Genomic DNA, 17327 nt, shown 5'->3' on the forward strand with positions numbered 1-17327 from the left:
TCTTCCATTTACTTTTTTTACTGTTGTCAGACAGGATGCTGACGGTGAGTGCTATCTTTCCAATTACCCAACCGTTAGCATAATATGCTACATGTGAAATACCTGTTCTTAATGGTTAACAAACTACTTTCCACTCTGCATCGTCGCTGAACTGTGTTATGTTCAAGAGCAATTAATGGACAAGCATGCCAATACATTTCCACTTGATGATTGCACTTGTGTTTATGGTAATATTCTTTAATCATACCCTGATTTACATAATGAAAAAGCTCTCAACCACGTCTTTCTTGAATTATGCAAATTATTTCGCTGCAAGCCAAAGGGGATGTGGTTAGACCTTTCTTTGAAATTATCTGAAATGGATTTGGGATTAACACTGACTCTCTCTAGCCACAGTACCACTGTTTGCAATTTTGGTGCAAATGAATGCACATGGCTTGCAGTAAAGTAGCTCCTAACCTAAAGTACACTTGTACTTGAGCTTTCCTGTGGTATAACAGCTACTGCTTACAAACATCCACTGACACACACACACACAAACACACACAGTTACTTTAGAGTATTGACTAGCATTCATTTCCTGGAGACTTACTCTAACCATAACCACTTGCCTCAACCTAACCTAACCATACCCAAACCTTCAACCAAGTCTTCATCCTAAAAGGAAATAACATTATGGGGATTTGCATGTTGTCTCCAAAAGGAAGCAGAGGCCCCAGATTTATGTCCTCACATGACTAACACACATACACACACACACACACACATACTAAATGTCAGTTAGGTAAGGTGAAACATGGGGTGAAAATGTAACTTTCAGCAGTGTCTATGATAAATGTAAGTCAGACCATCCTCAGGTGTCCATGGAGCATGTAAGCCGGCACTATAGGTCATCATGTGCGCTGTACAGGAGGAGTTTGAGGATGATATAAAAGTCACTGCATTTCTAGATTACCATAGTGAGCCACCATCTCAGAGTTTTGTCATCTTTAATCAAGAAACCACTTGGGGATACATAGGTCAGTAAAAAATCCCCTCAACCTCAGTCTGCAAGGATCAAATGACTAAATGAATGATGAATAATAAGAGATGAATGATAAAGTCTACATCAGGAATGTCCTTATGGTGTTGAATTATCTTTAAAGGAATAGTTTGGCAATTTTCTGGAAAATGTGCTGATTCACTTTCTTTCCAAGAGCGAGAGGAAAAGATTGATACCTCTCTTATGTTTGTGCTTTAACCACAGAGCTGTAGCTGGGTGGCGATTAGCTTAATTTAACAACAAGACAGGAAATGGAGGAACCAGGTAGCATGGCTCACTCCAACAATCTGAAACATGCCAGCAGCACTTCTTGAACTCACTAATTAACGTGTAACTCGCTTCCCTACATGATGTAAGAAGTCCACAGCCATCTTAGTCTAGCGTGTTACCATGCTAACATTTTCTAATTAGCACTAAACACAAAATGCAGCTGAGGCTCATGGGAACTTCATTAGTTTTGCTGGTATTTAGTCATAAACCAATACATATTTTCCTCTGGGGGACAATAATGTTTGTACTAAATTGTACGCCAATCCATCCAACAGCTGTTGGGATATTTAAGTCTGGACCAAAGCCGGTTTAAAGAGCCATAGAGCTGCTAGCACAACTTAAAAAAGCAGGATAACTCTCTGCAAGAAAGTGAATATTTCCCAAAATATGGAAATTTAAACTCACTCCCTCTCATCGACCCCTATGTACATAATGTGCAAAGATTAAATGGGGGGGGGGGGGGGGCCCTCCGCAAACAATTCAACATGTAAGTTTCAAACAATAAATACTCCATTCAAGGAAAGACATCTGATAAAAGGTAAACATTTAAGACTGTTTACATGCAGTTTGTAACTCATTAGAACCACTAACAGGGAGAAATGGAGCATAAGGAAGTGAAGCATTAAGTGCCAGTCGGTGTTTGTATGTTATTAGTGTGTGCTGTACATGCATTTGAAGATAGAAATTTCAATGAAGCGCGACATAGAGTGATGTCTATTTACCTTGTTTCTCTCTGCACCAGGTGGCAGGTGCAATTCATGTCCCCATCCAGAGTTTCACGCTGTACATTAATGGCATCAAAGAGGCCTCTATGACAGTTGTTTTCCATTTATCTTCTGCACAACTAGCCACGCTCCACTTCCTCTCCAAATGGCTCACACTCTCCAATTCTCTGTTATACTTCGGATTGATGGAGCCATCTGTCATCAGATGCATGCAGCCACTCACATGTTTCATGTGAAAATAATTGCATGCATCCTCACATGGCTGTATATCTCACAGTTGGTCTGAAGGATTTACAGGAAACACATCAAAGCGGTCATCAGCAGGATATTTAGACATTTAAAGCAAATTCTCATTAGCTGGATTTCTGCGTGATATGCTTCCACTAACCAGATTTGAATATATCTTAGTGAGTAAATGTTTCTGTTGCAGTTGTGAACAACATTTTATGTTGGGTCTATAACCAGAGACTCATCAGGTTTTCCACAGAGAGGACATGAGAGGACAAAAAAATCCCTCTAACTTGAGTTTTCACACTTTAAGTAAAATGTAAAAAGAACAATAAATCCTTCTGAAATGTGGTGGAGTCAAAGTATGAAGTAGCATAAAATGCCACCACATATTCTCCATTATGTGGGTTTCAACTGTAGACGACAACCATATGCACATTTACTCAAGTACAGTATTAAAACACAATATTTACACATACTTGTACTTGTCCGTTACATTTCAGAAGGAAATATTGTTCTTTTTGCTCTAGATTTATTTGACACATGTAAATACGTTTTTAAAAATATGCTTATATGATATGAAGCACTAACCACTATATACAAAGTATCAAAAAATTGGCTCCACATTGACAAACTACATTAAAATGCTCTCACATATATTTGTTAGTGAACACAGAATAATATAATAATGATATTGCACTTCTGCATTAGGATATTTTTACTTCTGATAGTTTAAAAGGGCCTACATTTTGCAAAATGACTTCTTTAACTTTACTTAAGTAACGTTCAGGTATTTTACTTGTAATGCAGTATTTTTAAACTAAAGCAGTTATACGTTTACTTAAAGGATCAGAGTACCATTGATGGAAAGTTTTTTTACTAAAGTACCTACTTAAGTACAATTTTAGAGGTACTTGTACTTTACTTGAGTAATTCAACTGTTACTTTCTACTTCTACTCCACTACATCAGAGGGAAACTTTGCACTCTTTAATCCACATTAATTGGATACGTTTAGTCACAGATTCAGATTATTAATACAGAATATTATCATCAAATAGAAGAAGATATATCATTATAGATTATAAAGTAGTTCGAATTAATTCCTGATTGAGCTGCTTCATTAAAGTGATGAACACATTCATTGATTATTAATAGTGATAATAATGATATCTGGTTCTGAAATGGTATATTCTACATAATGAGAAGGTTTCTTTTACTATTTTAGGCTTATGTACTTTTACCTAAGTAAAATGTTGAATGCAAGACTTTTTCTTGAGTATTTATACTGTGTGGTATTGTAAGGCTCTGAGTACTTCTTCAACTACTCTCTAGTAATACAAAAGATGAGAGGTCTTGTTGGGTGTGTGTTTAGGAGATGCATTAAGGGGACATCAGTATTTCTTTAAACCCCTGCTATGGCCCTGCAGTTCACCATCCACCATTACCACCATATAGCAAAACGAGAGACCTCGTGCGCTGCCCTCCTCCTCCTCCGGCTCGCGCACAGCGCGGCGCTCATTGGATGGCGCGACAATATAAAGTTCCGCAGTGATTCCCTCATTGACTGCTGCTCTGCCTCACTCACTGACTCACTCACTGACCGGGGAAGAAGAATAGCAAGAACAAGAGGATTTACAAAACTTTATCGTTATTATTCCCACTCGTGTTTCTTTTTGATAGTCTGCCGGCTTGATTCATCCGCATCATGAAGGAAAGAAGACTCGCGCAGCCGTTTGTAGCGAGGTGTAAACTCGTGCTGGTTGGGGACGTCCAATGCGGTAAAACAGCGATGTTACAGGTTTTGGCCAAGGACTGCTATCCAGAGGTACGAAGATCTCTTTTAATTCCGTCTACAGTGATCTGTTGAATGTGCGCTCTTCTTATTGGAACTGAAAATATACGGATGATGTAAATTACAGGTTATGATTATTAATCCCCCACGAGGAAGAATACATGTTACTTTATCGCTCCCTCAAGGAGCAGAAGACTTCTGATTGTGAGAGAGACATATAACACACCAGCAGTACTTCATTTAAACATATAGTGATCTTATTCTTGAAGGCCTATTCTTCTTCTTCTTCTTATCATTAGTTTTTTATTATCAATCAAACCATTGTCACTTTACCTCGCATTTTTGTATTTGTATTTTTTTAAATCAAATTTCCACTTCTCTTCTAATTTTAGTTTTGTATACCTCTTACTGTTTATTTTTTACATTCTCTACTTATTTTTTATTTTTTTACTGGTGTCTGTCTCTGTGCTGCTGCAACAACCAAATTCCCCCTCTGTGAATCAATAAAGGCTTATCTTATCCTCTGTCTTCTATTTTATATCTATAAAACTCCCATGGTGGTGCCATATAGTGTATATTATTACAGATTGACATACATGTAGTAAAGGATATTTGAGGCTATATTTTCCATAGGTTTAGTGATTCAGACAGGGCTTCATAAAATCCTCTCAGGTTGGGATTGAAAGTCTTCTGCTGTAAAATCATTGATATATTGTAGGTTATTATGTTTGAGCACTGCTGCATTGATTAAAAAGAAACTGCACATTTTTTGTAGTTTATTGCTTTGTCAACAATCCTGCACATATATTAAGTTTGTCTTTTATTTAAAATAACAACATATTAATTGCATTTTTGGAGTTGGGACTCACTAACTGAGTCACTGGTGACTTGATCTGCTCCTGTTTTTGTCATTTTATATTCTAAATGATGAATTAGTTCAAATATAATATAATATAATTTGTGATTAAAAACCTTTTTCTTCCTTGTCCATGTGTAGACTTACGTCCCCACTGTGTTTGAGAACTACACGGCCTGTCTGGAGCTTGAAGACCAGCGTGTGGAGCTCAGCCTTTGGGACACATCAGGTGAGGATTGGTGGCAGAGAACAATACTGTGACCCCCCCCCCTCTCTGTGACTCACTGCCAAGTTAACATTCTCCCCAAGCTTCCCTGTTTGTGGAGCGATGAGTAAAGAAGTCAGGTTTCAGTGCTGCATTCACGGGCTGGTTTGTGGAACTTGTTTACCCTCCCAGCAGCAACAACAACGCAGTCGGCCTGGAGTCGGGTAACGACTGTAAACGAAGCTCCGTCTCACTCATTGTCTTACAAACAGTGTTGCTGGCGTTGACCCAGACGTCACTATCTACCCGTCCTGTTTTGATGCTGTTAAGCAGCTTTTTTTACTCGTGTGAAATCTGTTGAGAGATCTTCATTGGTGGATTGGTGCCGGCAACGAACAACAGGCCTGAGCAGCAAGACGGGAGTGGGACCCAAAATCCACAGTTCAAACAAAAAAAAGACCCCAAAAACACAATCAAAGATAAACAGATGACCCAGTTTGCGAAATACAACCGAGCTATTCCTGAGAACATTAAATCCCTAAAGCCTCCAAGTTTGACTGGTTTAATCCAATAAAACAGAGAAAATAAAAAACAGAGAAAAGCCTCAAATCCTCACATTTAAGGAGCTGGAATCATCTAGTTCTTGGCGTTTCTGCTTGAAAAGTTAAAGTAAAATGATAATTTGGTTGCCGATTAATTTTCTGTCTGTCAACTAATTGATTAATCAGCTAATAGTTGCAGCTCCAGTATGTCTTTATGATAAAGGGAACTGAACAATATGTCCCACATCTACTTTATTTATAACCTCTGTTATAAAATATGTATGTAAAGTTTAATCAAATCAACTTTCTTGGATATATCTGACTCGCTTTTGTGATATTTGATAACATGACTTCTTCCCCATATAGGTATAGAGGCATTACAAGAACATTGTCCATTGACAGCAACTATCATTCATATCAAGTCATTTTTCAAGTAAAAACAAACTAAATATTTCTTAGATTTGCCTCCTTTAATTTGCTGCTTTTCTGTGTCTTTGTAAATGGAATATCTTTGAGTTTAGGACTGTCGGTAGAGATGGAGGGAATTTGAAATAATAATCTGCATTTTTCAAAGTTGTTTGATTTTATAGACAAAGGGATCTACCAATGAATCAGGAAAACAATCTGCTATCTGCTACTATCCTAGCTACAGCCCTCATGCATACAGTTCAGAGAACCATAATTGTCCTTCTGACATAATGACCTTAAACATATAGAAACATTATGTAAATGAGATCAATAATAAATCCAATCCCCTATAGATTCATTTCATAACAGTATTGGCGGAGGCATTGTGCTCAGAGGAAGTTGAGCAGTGCCAGTTGGCCTGCAGAGGGGTTGTTTCACGGGGGAGAGGGGAATGCCTCGTCCATGCAGGGGGTGGAAGCGTGTGTGTGTGTGTGTGTGTGTGTGTGCGTCCTGTCTTACTATGTGTGTGTGGCGTACGGTCGCTGTGAACAGAAGGCACAAGAGAGAGAGAGAGAGAGAGAGAGAGAGAGAGAGAGAGAGAGAGAGAGAGATATGCATGACCTCCTCACTGCCTTATGGTGTGCGCCGCCTAAAAAAAGGTCTTATGTAAGTGAAACCAGCACTGAACTGATGTAGGTTTGTGTGTTTGTCTCCCACGGAGTAAAAACTTTCTGGACAGTCGCCCTTTCTAGGGGAGACATTGCATAAGACCTATTTACTTTTGCAACACAAACACAGTTCCCGTCACTCTTCATGTGTGTTTCTTTCCATTCTCCATTTTTATTATCTTCATTTATAACATTTAGGGCTGCGAGATATTTCTTTTAGCAGCAATTCATTTGAATTATTCATTTTTTTTTCAATCAGTTTCCTAAAGCCACAGTTTACATTTGCACATGTCTTGTAACAGTCTAAAACCAAAAGATATTCACTTTACCTTCTCTTAAGATAAAGAAAAGCAGTAAAATCCTAATTTAGAAGCTGCAACTAGAGAATATTTGGCAAAACGTTGTCAATTAGTTGATAATCGACTAATCCTGTCAGCTCTCACAACATTGCTTCAGGTGTTTTATTCTTATAAAATATGATCTTTCACATACTAAACAGATGTGAGGAGTGTAGCTCTATGTTCACCACACGATTCCTGACAGTAAAAAAACAACTCAGAAGCACATCTTCTCTTTTACCAAGAGACACAGCCTCATCTCATACGTAGTTCTTTCGGTGTAAAATCCATTCGCTTTCTTTCTTTGAGAGCAGAGGGGGGGCCGTTTCTTTGCATCAGCTAATGTTTGCTTAAACTGAAAGGGTTGTTGGTGTTTGGCCGTGTGTGTGTTTGTGTTTGTGTGTGTTTGTGTCCAGGCAGGGGGCTGCTAATGTGTGGGAGGTGGTAGGTGCTCGAAGTTGTGTCCTCGTTAGATCTCGCTGCCTCCTCTTTCTCAAGCCTTACATCACCCTGGATAGTTATGTGACGGCTGCTTTGATTCCCTCTAAAAAAAAAAAAAAAAAAGGAGATGTTATTGATAGATTGTAGTTGTGTAAGACGTCCTACATAACAGATTTAAGTCAAATATTCTGACAGACTGAGTGAACCAGAGGTTGTTAAAATATTGTTGTAAAAACATTTTCATTAACGCCTCAGGAGAGAATTCCTCAAGACAACAGGATTGTTGGTTAGTTTCGGGGGAAGCCTATTAGAAGTATCTATTCCTGATATAATTATATCCTCTTTTATTTGCCAGGAAGGCTCCTGGTGCACATTTGGCCCCTGAGGACCAGAGAAGGAAATTAAATCTCTGTGTTGGTGTGTGAGGGGAGTGATTAGGTGGCAGAGGGAAGACAATAGAGAGCGGACATCCTGTCGCTCTGTTTTTAGCACCGGGGCCTTCCTGAGCGTTAAAGGAAAAGGTCCACATATAGCCGAGCTGTTTATGGAAATACAAGCAAGATATGTTTCCTGCACTCCAGAATCTCATCACTAAAGTGTCGTATTTATGAGACAACAATCAGGGTAGGCTGTCTGAGTGAGGCATTGAATGGCGTATATCAGTATATCAGGACCGGTTTATTAGTGTGAGTGTTATTAAAGTTAATAAAGGCGTTGGCCGTAGTGTCAGAAGTCTGTGCATACAAGTCATTTTCCTTGGTGCTTTGCTGTAAAACTATTACAATGATAGAGAATATAGATAGAGTAGATATAAGTTTAAAATGTGTAAAATAGGTCTGTTGTGTATTACAATTTTGCAACGAAGCCTGTTGCAGCATTAATATCTCTTATTAGTGTGACTGCTGACACATACGGTGGTGACTTTTCACATTACAATTTGTACAGCCAAAAACTAAACACCTTGCATTTGATGGCATTAGGTGGCAATACAGTGAAGTAAAGACGTCATTTTCGGTAACTATCCAACCCTAGAGCTAGGCTAGCTGTTTCCCCCTGTTTCCAGTCTTTGTGCTAAGCTAATCGGCTGCTTTGCCATTTTTTCGTATTCAAACTCTCCACTTAAAAGCAAATAAGCTTTTTAACAAGATGTCAAAATTCTGCTTTAAGAGGAATACTGTTCAATTACCTAACTATTGGTTATATATATGGATGGTTTTTTTATGCAGGGACTTCATTTAAGAGACATAATTATTAAAATTGCCTTCGGTGTCTGTATTTCGGCACTTTATGTGATACTGAAGCTAAGCTAAAATTATTGAAAAGTTTATCCTACAGAGTGATGATGAGTTTGTTTCACAGGACATCTGGTAGTTTTTTTTTTTTTTTTATTTTGCAAATAAAGTTTGCGATTGACCAATAATGGAAAGATGTGATTGGTGCAGAAACTATGACTCAGCGAGTTTACTTTATTGGAAAAATTCCTGTCAGTGGGAAGGCGTCAGGCTCAGTGAAATGATTTGCTCTCTTATCAGTTTGGCAGGGGTGTATGTGACTGTTTGTGTTTGTACTGTGTGAAAGTGTGGAGGATGATTATGATAGAACATTATAATAGTGTCAACTGGATTCAGCCTTTAAAAGATAAATATTTAGTTTCTATTAAACAATGTTGTTTTGAGCTGAATGCCCACAAAGTTGTTTGTGAGACATTCCTAAGTGTGTGTCCTGACTTTGTCTCTCCAGGTTCTCCATACTACGACAACGTCAGACCCCTCTGCTACAGCGACTCAGATGCAGTGCTCTTATGCTTTGACATCAGCAGACCAGACACAATAGACAGTGCGCTGAAGAAGGTATTCATATTAATAACCGCTGCAGTGTGAACATGACGGACGGACACCACAATCTTCCAACTTCTTACTTGTGTTCAGTCTTTATCTGTCGCTGTCATGGACAAAATTCTGTTTCTTGACGCTCTCTCTTCTGCTTGCAGTGGAAAGCAGAGATCCAGGACTTCTGTCCCAGCACACGGATCCTACTAATAGGCTGCAAGACGGACCTGCGCACAGACGTGTGCACTCGCATGGAGCTGTCCAATCAGAAGCAGGCTCCCATCTCTCACGAACAGGTTTGTTCCCGTGACTCTTTCGTCCTCTAGGTTTCTATCCCCTGTCTAGACCGGGTCGTCGTTTCAAATCCGCCAGGGCTCAACTTGCATGTTTCCTTCACGCTGCAGGGTTCGTCCTTGGCCAAGCAGCTCGGAGCAGAGGCTTACCTGGAGTGCTCGGCCTTCACATCAGAGAAGAGCATCCACAGTGTTTTCCGTACCGCGGCTCTGGCCTGCATGAACAAACTCCAGCCCGCCAATAAACCCAGCCCCGTCCGCCGCCTCTCCAAGAGACTCCTGCACCTGCCCAGCAAGACGGAGCTGCTCTCCTCCACCTTCAGCAAGGACAAGTCCAAGAGCTGCTCCATCATGTGAATACTGCTGAGATCATGCTGGGGAATGGGGGGGGGGGGGGGGGGGGGGCAAGGACTAGCAGGTGGTTCAGCATGGGGCCCAAGGGTATGCAAGGGAAAGAGAGCAACGGTTTCTACAGAGCATCTCTCTCCTTTGCAGCATCCTCCCCAAACTCCCCGACAACTACTTCAAAAAGAAAAAAAAAAGTTTGCTACACTCTCTATATTCAACTCTGACACTGGACTTTTTGATCATGACATATCACCAGCACACAGTGCAGAGACAGAGTGGGAATCTGATCTATTAAATACACTCTGTACAAAGAGAGCCGTTAGATTCCTCACATGAGAGCTTAAATAAGACCAGTGCCTCCTCTTTTCCAAGTGGTTGTAAACACTGCTTTTGACTGCATTACCCTGATGGGAGTCATCTGCAATTCTGATCGCGGTGCCCTTTCCCATCCATCTCTTTTTTCTGAATGTCTCTTTAAGGTCACACTGGGCTGAATGACGAGATGAAAAGTAAAATCTTGACAGTTATAGGAAGAGGTTTCTATAGAAATGCGGCACGGGGAATTTAAAACAGCAGTCCTTGGAAGAAATTACCCCCACCCCCTCGACCCCTCGCGGTATTTCATTTGGAAATTAGAGCTGACAGTGGAGAAAAAAAAGGGGGAGAGAAGGGAGGGATTTGGCAAAGCAGAGTGTTCATTTGCAAAGGCAGTCGGGGGACAAACTGAGAGCACATCTGAAGGAGCGCAGTGTGACTCAGCACTCACACGAGCTACCAAACAGTCCAAGGGTGGACATGCTGTGACAAAGCAAACACAACATCCTGGGCCATGTAAAGACCATCTAAGCATGTTTTTCTCAGATCCCCTTATTCATTACCCATCACCTCAGCAGTCTTATTTGTTCAATGGTAGTAATCATAAGGCTTCATTTTAGGGATGGTACATTAACGATGCATCATCTCACTGTTTTTTCTTTTCTTGGTCTTTAAAAGATAAACCATAAAAGATTTTCGTTTTAGACAAACAAAACTGTTTTTGTACCAAAAGGAGTCTTAGACATCCTTTTGAACGATCCTGTGCCTCATGGATATAAAAAAAAAAAAAAAAAGTCCTAAAATTTGAACTTTGGACTGTAAACGTGTAATAGATTGATGCAGGATGACGTGTTTTGGCCACGGTTCCCTCAACAATGTTTTGTTTCTTTTTTTTTGGGGGGGGGGGGGATTTTAGAAGTGTAAATGCAACCGTCAGAATTAAAACGTTTTAACTAGCTAGTGGTTGTCTCAAAATCTAAATCAACAAGTTGAAAAATTTGACTGAGAATGGTTTGTGTTTCAAGAGGATCAGCACAACGAGTTGTTCGGCCTGATGACGTTTAATGGTCCCAGATAACCTCTCTAGTCTCATATAGCCACGCCCTCTTTAAGACATGAGCTTCAACATTTTCGAGTAATATATACAAAATCTCTTAAGCTTGTCTTATCCACAGACCTCTTTTCAGGCATCTAACCAATAACCCATTAAAAAACAAACAACACTTCAAGATGAGGGAACCGGAAGTGCGAAACTCATTTCCGTGTTTTAGGACTCATTCCTGCAGCACTCTATGTGGGCCGTCAAACAAGCTCAGGTGCTGAATATTGTTAACAGTTACCCAAGATGCACCTGCTGCCATTTCCAGCCAGGATAGCCGCATCAACACTAAATGTCCCTGAGATGATGGGTAGGAAGGTTGAATTGAGTCACACAAACGGGCTGGTCCTGTCTGGAGTCTGTCCCCTTCCCCATTCATCCTTTAAAAATAATTATTTTTCAACTTCCCTGAAAAGCATCTTGACTTTTTCCATTTATGAAATAACTTTTTTCTTCTGGGTATTTTTACTTGCTTGTTGCTTGTCTTTGGTGTTTGTTTGTTTGTTGATGTTGTATTCACTTGAGTCTTCTGGCATTAGCCTCTGTTGACAGCTCAGCTAATGGAGGACTTGATGATTTGTAGGTCTGCACCGAGAAGCCCGGAGTTCTCTGGATGTAAAGAACACTGGAATTTTTACGTGTTGCCTGGCAACCTGAGTGAGCAGGGGCGGGGGGGGGGGTGAGCGGGGTTTCCTCACATAGGGAGGGAGAGAGAGGGAGGGATGGCTCTCCGAGAGGACGCCTCACCTTTTATTTGTAGCATTAGACAGGAGACCACTGCGATGTGATGGCTGGACATGTTCGGGGCCTGCTCGTGGTCTCCACGTGGTTTTAAAGACCCCACGCTGGCAGCAGCCACGAGTGGGTTGTTGGAAGCAGCATGCCGTCTGAAACATGTCTCTGGAGCGCTGCTTCAGTCGTTATTTCAAACAAGGTCCGTTTGGTTCAGATACACAGCCCGTCATTTCACTTTTTCTTGCTCGTCTTTTGACGGACGGGCTTGTTTTGTTGTACATATCCTTCCTACTAAAACTTTATTAGAAGTCCCTGAAAAGAATGTTACTGAAGCGAAACAAAATGTTTGTGTCAAGTTGCCTGTTATGGCTTTAAGTTATTGACTGAATTCTGTATTTGTTATTGTTATACGCTACTTTCTTTAACTCTTTATTTAAATAAATATGTCTGAAGTTCATTTGCAAGTGTTTATTTCTGTGTTAAACCCATTATGGACAGACCGTAGACCTTTCATTTAAGGACTGATCACTGTTCATGAAGAAAAGCACTCTTAATTGTTTCACCTTTAGAACTAGTCTTAGCAAAATACTTTAGTAGTGTGTAGTATATGTAGTATCATAAGCTATAAGCTCCAAGACAGAGATTTTTAGGATGGCAAATTACATATTAAACTATATTAACTAGGTCTACAGTTCATTTACAAGTCAGTGTTTAACAGTTACTTTAATAGACATTAGACCTTTAATGGATATCAAACATTTGGAACGATAAATTTGTCTGTAACCTTACAATGTAAATTTACATAATTTGATTTCTGTATCTTTATTCACGTCTAACAAATGGTACTTCGTATGCATATGAGTTTAAGGAGCTGTACCAAATTAAAACAAGAGATTATTTAGGTAATTTAATCAAATTGTCATCAGCATATTGTCTATTTTGTCTTAAGAAGGAATGATAACATATACTTAATTCTCAGGTCAAGGGCACAGTGGTTCACTTCGCACTAATAAATCCATGATAAGGAGAACGCAGTATTCAACTGATGCTGTCTACGGTGTTATTCTTCGTGGTTATTAACCATAAAATAATACAAGTGACAGTTTTAGATCAGTTTTTTAAATTAAATACAGTCAGGGTTTTATTCATATAGATTTCTGAACTTCAACCCTGAACGTTTTTGTTCCGTCCCTGACTGTGTGGCCTTCAATTAGATGATGACGGCAGCCATACAGTATGGTGTCAAAACAATTGCCTGTGGATGTTATACCACTCGAGCATGAACGCATCCTTAAGGGATCCCCCTTCCCCCAACACACACACACACACACACACACACACATGTATAATGCCACAGCGTTTATCATTTTTCATACATGATTAATTCTGAAAACTTGCCACTTTGTATTGTTTTGTTTGAAGAAAAGGGAGTTGGTTGTTGGGAAAGATTTACAAATAGCTCAAGTAGAACAACACGGTACTCCAACCAAAGTTTGTCTGTAAAGTCATTCATATGGTTATAATGTAGTGATATAGTAAATGTATGTTGTACCTTTATAAATTAGGACTTCAAATGACTAAAGCATCACAAGCTATAGCCTACAAAAATAACATTTTTAGAGGGGCACATTTTATAAAACTATAGTAACTATATTGAATAAATCTGTAGGTATTTGCTTTAATCAAATACATGGAGAAATATGTTCATAGTTAATCTTCAGTAGGCTATAGTGAGAGGGAAATCCGATAAAGCTAACGTTATTCGGGCATAATGTTTAGTCATTTGAAGAACGTTTTGTGAAATATAATTTAAAGCCTTCCACATTTATATCATCATTAAACGGCATTTTGATCAAGTGTCATGAAAGTGTCGACCATTCCACCTCTTTTATATGTCAATATAAATCAGTTAATGTAACGTTAGCCTAGCAGCAAGCTAAAGCTAGTTGTGTCAGTTAGCTATTTCAGTTAGCTAACGGTTGCAGTGTGATTTACTAAATTGTGTTGCACCTTTAGAATTTAAGAGATGTCTTAGATAAAGACATAGTGTGTAGTAAACACAAATAGGGTCATAAGCTATAACCAACAATCTCTAAATATATATATATTTATTTTTTTAAGAGGACCAATTATATATGAAACTATATTAACTATATTATATTATTAATATATGAAGCATTTTCTTGTCTCTTCACTCCTTATGTCTTTGCCATTTCCCTTTCTGTTTCTGATTTCTTTTCTTTTTCTTATGTAACCAGCCATCCACCCTGACCTCCATTACTGTATTTGCTTGGTCTGTCCCTTGACTGATATTGGCTCTTATCAGGATCACCGTGGCTGCGTCCTGCGGTCACACTCTGCCCACTGATGATACGACATGGATGAAGCTGAATGTTTGCCATTCCTGAACTATCGCACACAGGATACGGCAGTGACTCGTGGCCTCCTTATCCTTATCCTTTGTACGATAGCAGACAGGGAAATTGTAAGAATATTCTCTGCATCACCAGTCCCAGATAAATTTCGTCTCTTGTCTGCTCCAACATTGATTTTCTGCAGCTAGAAATGGACTAGTGGTTTGATCGTCTTTTGGATAAACCAACAGGGCTGCCAGCCTGTCTGTCTGCGAAGCTCCTCTCTTATCTTTATCTGCAGTTTCTCCAAGTCTCTCACACAGATACATGCACACATTTATAAAAAAAATGGCCCGTACATTACATGTCTCTGTAAATCAGATTAGATTCTGTCATCCATGGCATGTTGCTCCAAGGCATGATTATACTCCACGACCATATAGTGGATGTGGAGCTCCTGCACTGCCATGGTCCTTAGACAAAGGCTGCACCTATTTGTGCTGTTTTTGACTGAGACTGTTTAAAGGGATAGTTCAACATTTAAAAAAATACATAACTCCCATTTCTGTATGGTAAATGTACAGCTACAGCAGCTGTTTAGTTTAGCTTTGTAAAAAGAGAAATATCTGGGCTGGCTATTTCCCTGTTTCCAGTCTTTATGCTAAGCTAAGTTAAACGGCTGCTGTAGTCTATATTAACCGTGTAGAGTTGTATTGATCTTCTTATCTAACTCTCTGCAAGAAAGCAAACAGAGAGGCGAAGTCCCGCCCCTTTCCGTTCTGTCCGTCATGGGGCCTTATTTTGGAAAAATATTTGCACATTTGAATTGTGTCATGAATTACACTTCTGAAGTTCGTCAATTTAAGATAATTTAGCAAGTCAACAATGTCTCATAGATGTTTGTCATAGATTTGTGGTGCTATAATTTAGTTTTGTGTGAAACAGATCAGTGAACTAACATCTCTCGACTTACACAATGTACTTTACCAACACAACTGTCACCTTGGCTTACTAGCTAGCTAGGTAACTGAGCTATATCTGTGCAAAAATGTAACGTTATCTACCTGATGTGTTTCATCCAGCTACTCTTTTTATCAGCCGGGAATTACAAGAATACAATTCAAAAGTTGACCAAATAATTAGTTGTCTTTCACTGTTGATACATATTTTTTCCGAAATAAGGTCCCATGGTGGTCCACCAAAGGGGCGTGACTTAGCCTCTCTATAGGTGTAGCTACCAAAATGTCAAACTATTCCCTTTACGTTCCTCTTTGGCATATGACCCACACGACCATGGCTAACTAGGTAAGGAAATAGGTCAGCAATTTGGAAAATACACTTACAGTATGTGTTTTCTTGTTGAGTGAGAGCTTGGCTGTGCGCATACTTACAAGAGTATTCTTCTCATTTCACTAGCTGTCCTCTTTACGTCCCATTGTCCCAGACTTTTCCAGGGATGAGATATATTGTTTTATTTATTATATGAGTGTGCCATTGTTTTTATATACTGTGTCCTTTCTTTTTTTTTTTACTTGAGTGTGAATAAAGAAAATAAAAATGTGTATTCCCCCCAAAAGCCAGGAGGCTACACCGCTGATTTATTTATAAATCATATAACCTCCATGTCCAGGTGAATTTCAAAAAATCAGTCCATGCTTGAAAGTAGATCGCACAGGCCAACAAAGACACATGTATGGCACAGACATATTTGATGTAAACTAATGAACAGGTCAGCAGCAAGTGATCTGTGCTGTCTTGACATTTGTCCCTTCCTCCTCTTGACGTATAGGTGCCTGCAGCCGAGACGGTGAGACCGTTCGAGGATCAGAATCGGGAACCAGAGGGAGGATGATTTAGGGAAGAGTGCTGCCATCTGAAACCCTCTCGGGGAGTCAGAGAAAATGGTTGCAGTGCAGCGTGGCTCATTACCACATAAGCACGTCATCTATCAGACATGGCAGCGCAGACACGCATAAAAACACGCACATGATGCAAGCTCACACACATCTGCACAATCAACCTATCAGACATCTCCAGCACCGCGGAGGCAGAGAAGGAAGCAGAGGGCTGATGAGAGGATGGGGGGGGGGGGAGGTTTGCAAAGCTATGCTGCTTGGTTACTGATGAGCTATCTGCAGACTGACATATAGGTTACATTCCCTTATATGCCAGAGAGTGCCGAACACACACACACATACACACACACACACGTCCTCTATAACTGCGAGCTTTGCCACAGCTGCTCTGACAGTGTCATAACTCCTGTCTCTGGATGGAAAATGGGGTTGTATGTCAAAGGCTCAGCTGGGTGAGGAGTGACATTCTCCAGTGTCCCATGGGCATCTGCCTCTCTGTGGCTCAGTCCAGCAGACGTGGCCACCGTGATGTCTTTCCACATATTGGTGTAATTTCCCAACCTATGTCTGGGATAGGTTTAAAGCAATCTTTTGACATTTTGGTGAAAGATCTGTTTTTTGCTTTCTTGCAGAGAGTCAGATGAGAAGATCGATAACCAATCTCGTGTTTGTACGGTTTATGTAAGGCTACAGCCAGCAGCCGCTTAGCTTAGCATAATGATTGGAAACGGGTGAAACAGCTATAGAATGGCTCTGTCCTAATGTAACAAAATCCCCCCCTTCCAGCACCGCTAAAGCTCACAAATTAACACAATATATCTTCTTTGTTTAATCCCTTTTTAAAGAAGAAACTGTAAACATGTCATGTTGTAGTTTTACAGAGGGATTATGTGCCAGACCTTTACTCGGCCGTGAGCACAATGTGTTAATTGGTGAGCTTCACAGATGCTGGTATTTGTTTTTTTCCTCTGGCCAGAGCAG

General features: G+C 39.9%; 1 protein-coding gene across 1 annotated transcript; it reads left to right on the forward strand.

Annotated features, from left to right (window-relative positions):
* Window positions 1-3972: 3972 nt before the first annotated feature.
* On the forward strand, window positions 3973-9996 carry LOC306710259 (rho-related GTP-binding protein Rho6-like; the record flags this gene model as incomplete). The annotated part of the gene is made up of 5 exons (XM_079178681.1): window positions 3973-4092; window positions 5057-5144; window positions 9258-9367; window positions 9508-9642; window positions 9751-9996. The coding sequence occupies 5 exons, from the start codon at window positions 3973-3975 to the stop codon at window positions 9994-9996; spliced, it is 699 nt and encodes a 232-aa protein (XP_079034807.1).
* Window positions 9997-17327: the final 7331 nt, after the last annotated feature.

Source organism: Pholis gunnellus (assembly GCF_910591455.1).
Source record: "Pholis gunnellus genome assembly, chromosome: 2".
NCBI classification, from domain to species: domain Eukaryota; kingdom Metazoa; phylum Chordata; class Actinopteri; order Perciformes; family Pholidae; genus Pholis; species Pholis gunnellus.